We start from the raw sequence: 455 nt of genomic DNA, 5'->3' as shown, positions 1-455 counted from the left end.
GCAACGACAGCAGCAGCAGCAACACCGGCAGCAGCAGCTGCAGCAGCAGCAAAAGAACACATTCTACGAGCAGCTGAAGGCATTCTTGAACGCCATAGGGCACCCGACAGCAGCAGCAACAACAACAGCATCAGCAACAGCAGCAACAGCAGCAGCAACAGAGGATGAGCAGCAGCAGCAGTGCCCGATTTGAAGCAAAGTGCTGCTTGCTGCGGTCATCGCGTCTCTCTTTGTGCGCTGCAGCTGTAGCAAAGGGATGGCGAGAAGGAAGCCATGCAGCAGCAGCAGCAGCAGCAGCAACAGCAGCAGCAGCAGCAGCAACAGCAGCAGCAGCAGCATTAGGCTTTGTATTGTTATTTACTATGGAGTTTGCTGAATTTTTTCTTCGTTTTTTCTGAACTGTCTGTACACCTTGTCTTCTTTGTTTGTTTTTATTTGTCTCTTCTTCTTTGTCT

The 455-nt window shown here is 50.5% G+C and overlaps 1 protein-coding gene across 1 annotated transcript in view; it reads left to right on the top strand.

Annotated features, from left to right (window-relative positions):
* The window catches only part of EAH_00035330 (hypothetical protein, conserved), a gene marked incomplete at both ends in the record, with an annotated part of 1,715 nt that extends 1,522 nt beyond the window's left edge, over positions 1-193 (top strand). Inside the window, one exon of the mRNA XM_013395740.1 lies at positions 1-193. This exon is cut by the window's left edge and continues 654 nt beyond it. Coding sequence (XP_013251194.1) covers positions 1-193 — 193 coding nt within the window.
* Between the last annotated feature and the right edge of the window lie 262 nt (positions 194-455).

This window comes from Eimeria acervulina, genomic scaffold (genome assembly GCF_000499425.1).
Source record: "Eimeria acervulina Houghton genomic scaffold, Eah_scaff371, whole genome shotgun sequence".
Classification (NCBI taxonomy): Eukaryota; Apicomplexa; class Conoidasida; order Eucoccidiorida; family Eimeriidae; genus Eimeria; species Eimeria acervulina.
The sequence above is the reverse complement of the archived record's forward strand: the minus strand, read 5'-3'. Positions and strand labels throughout refer to the sequence as shown.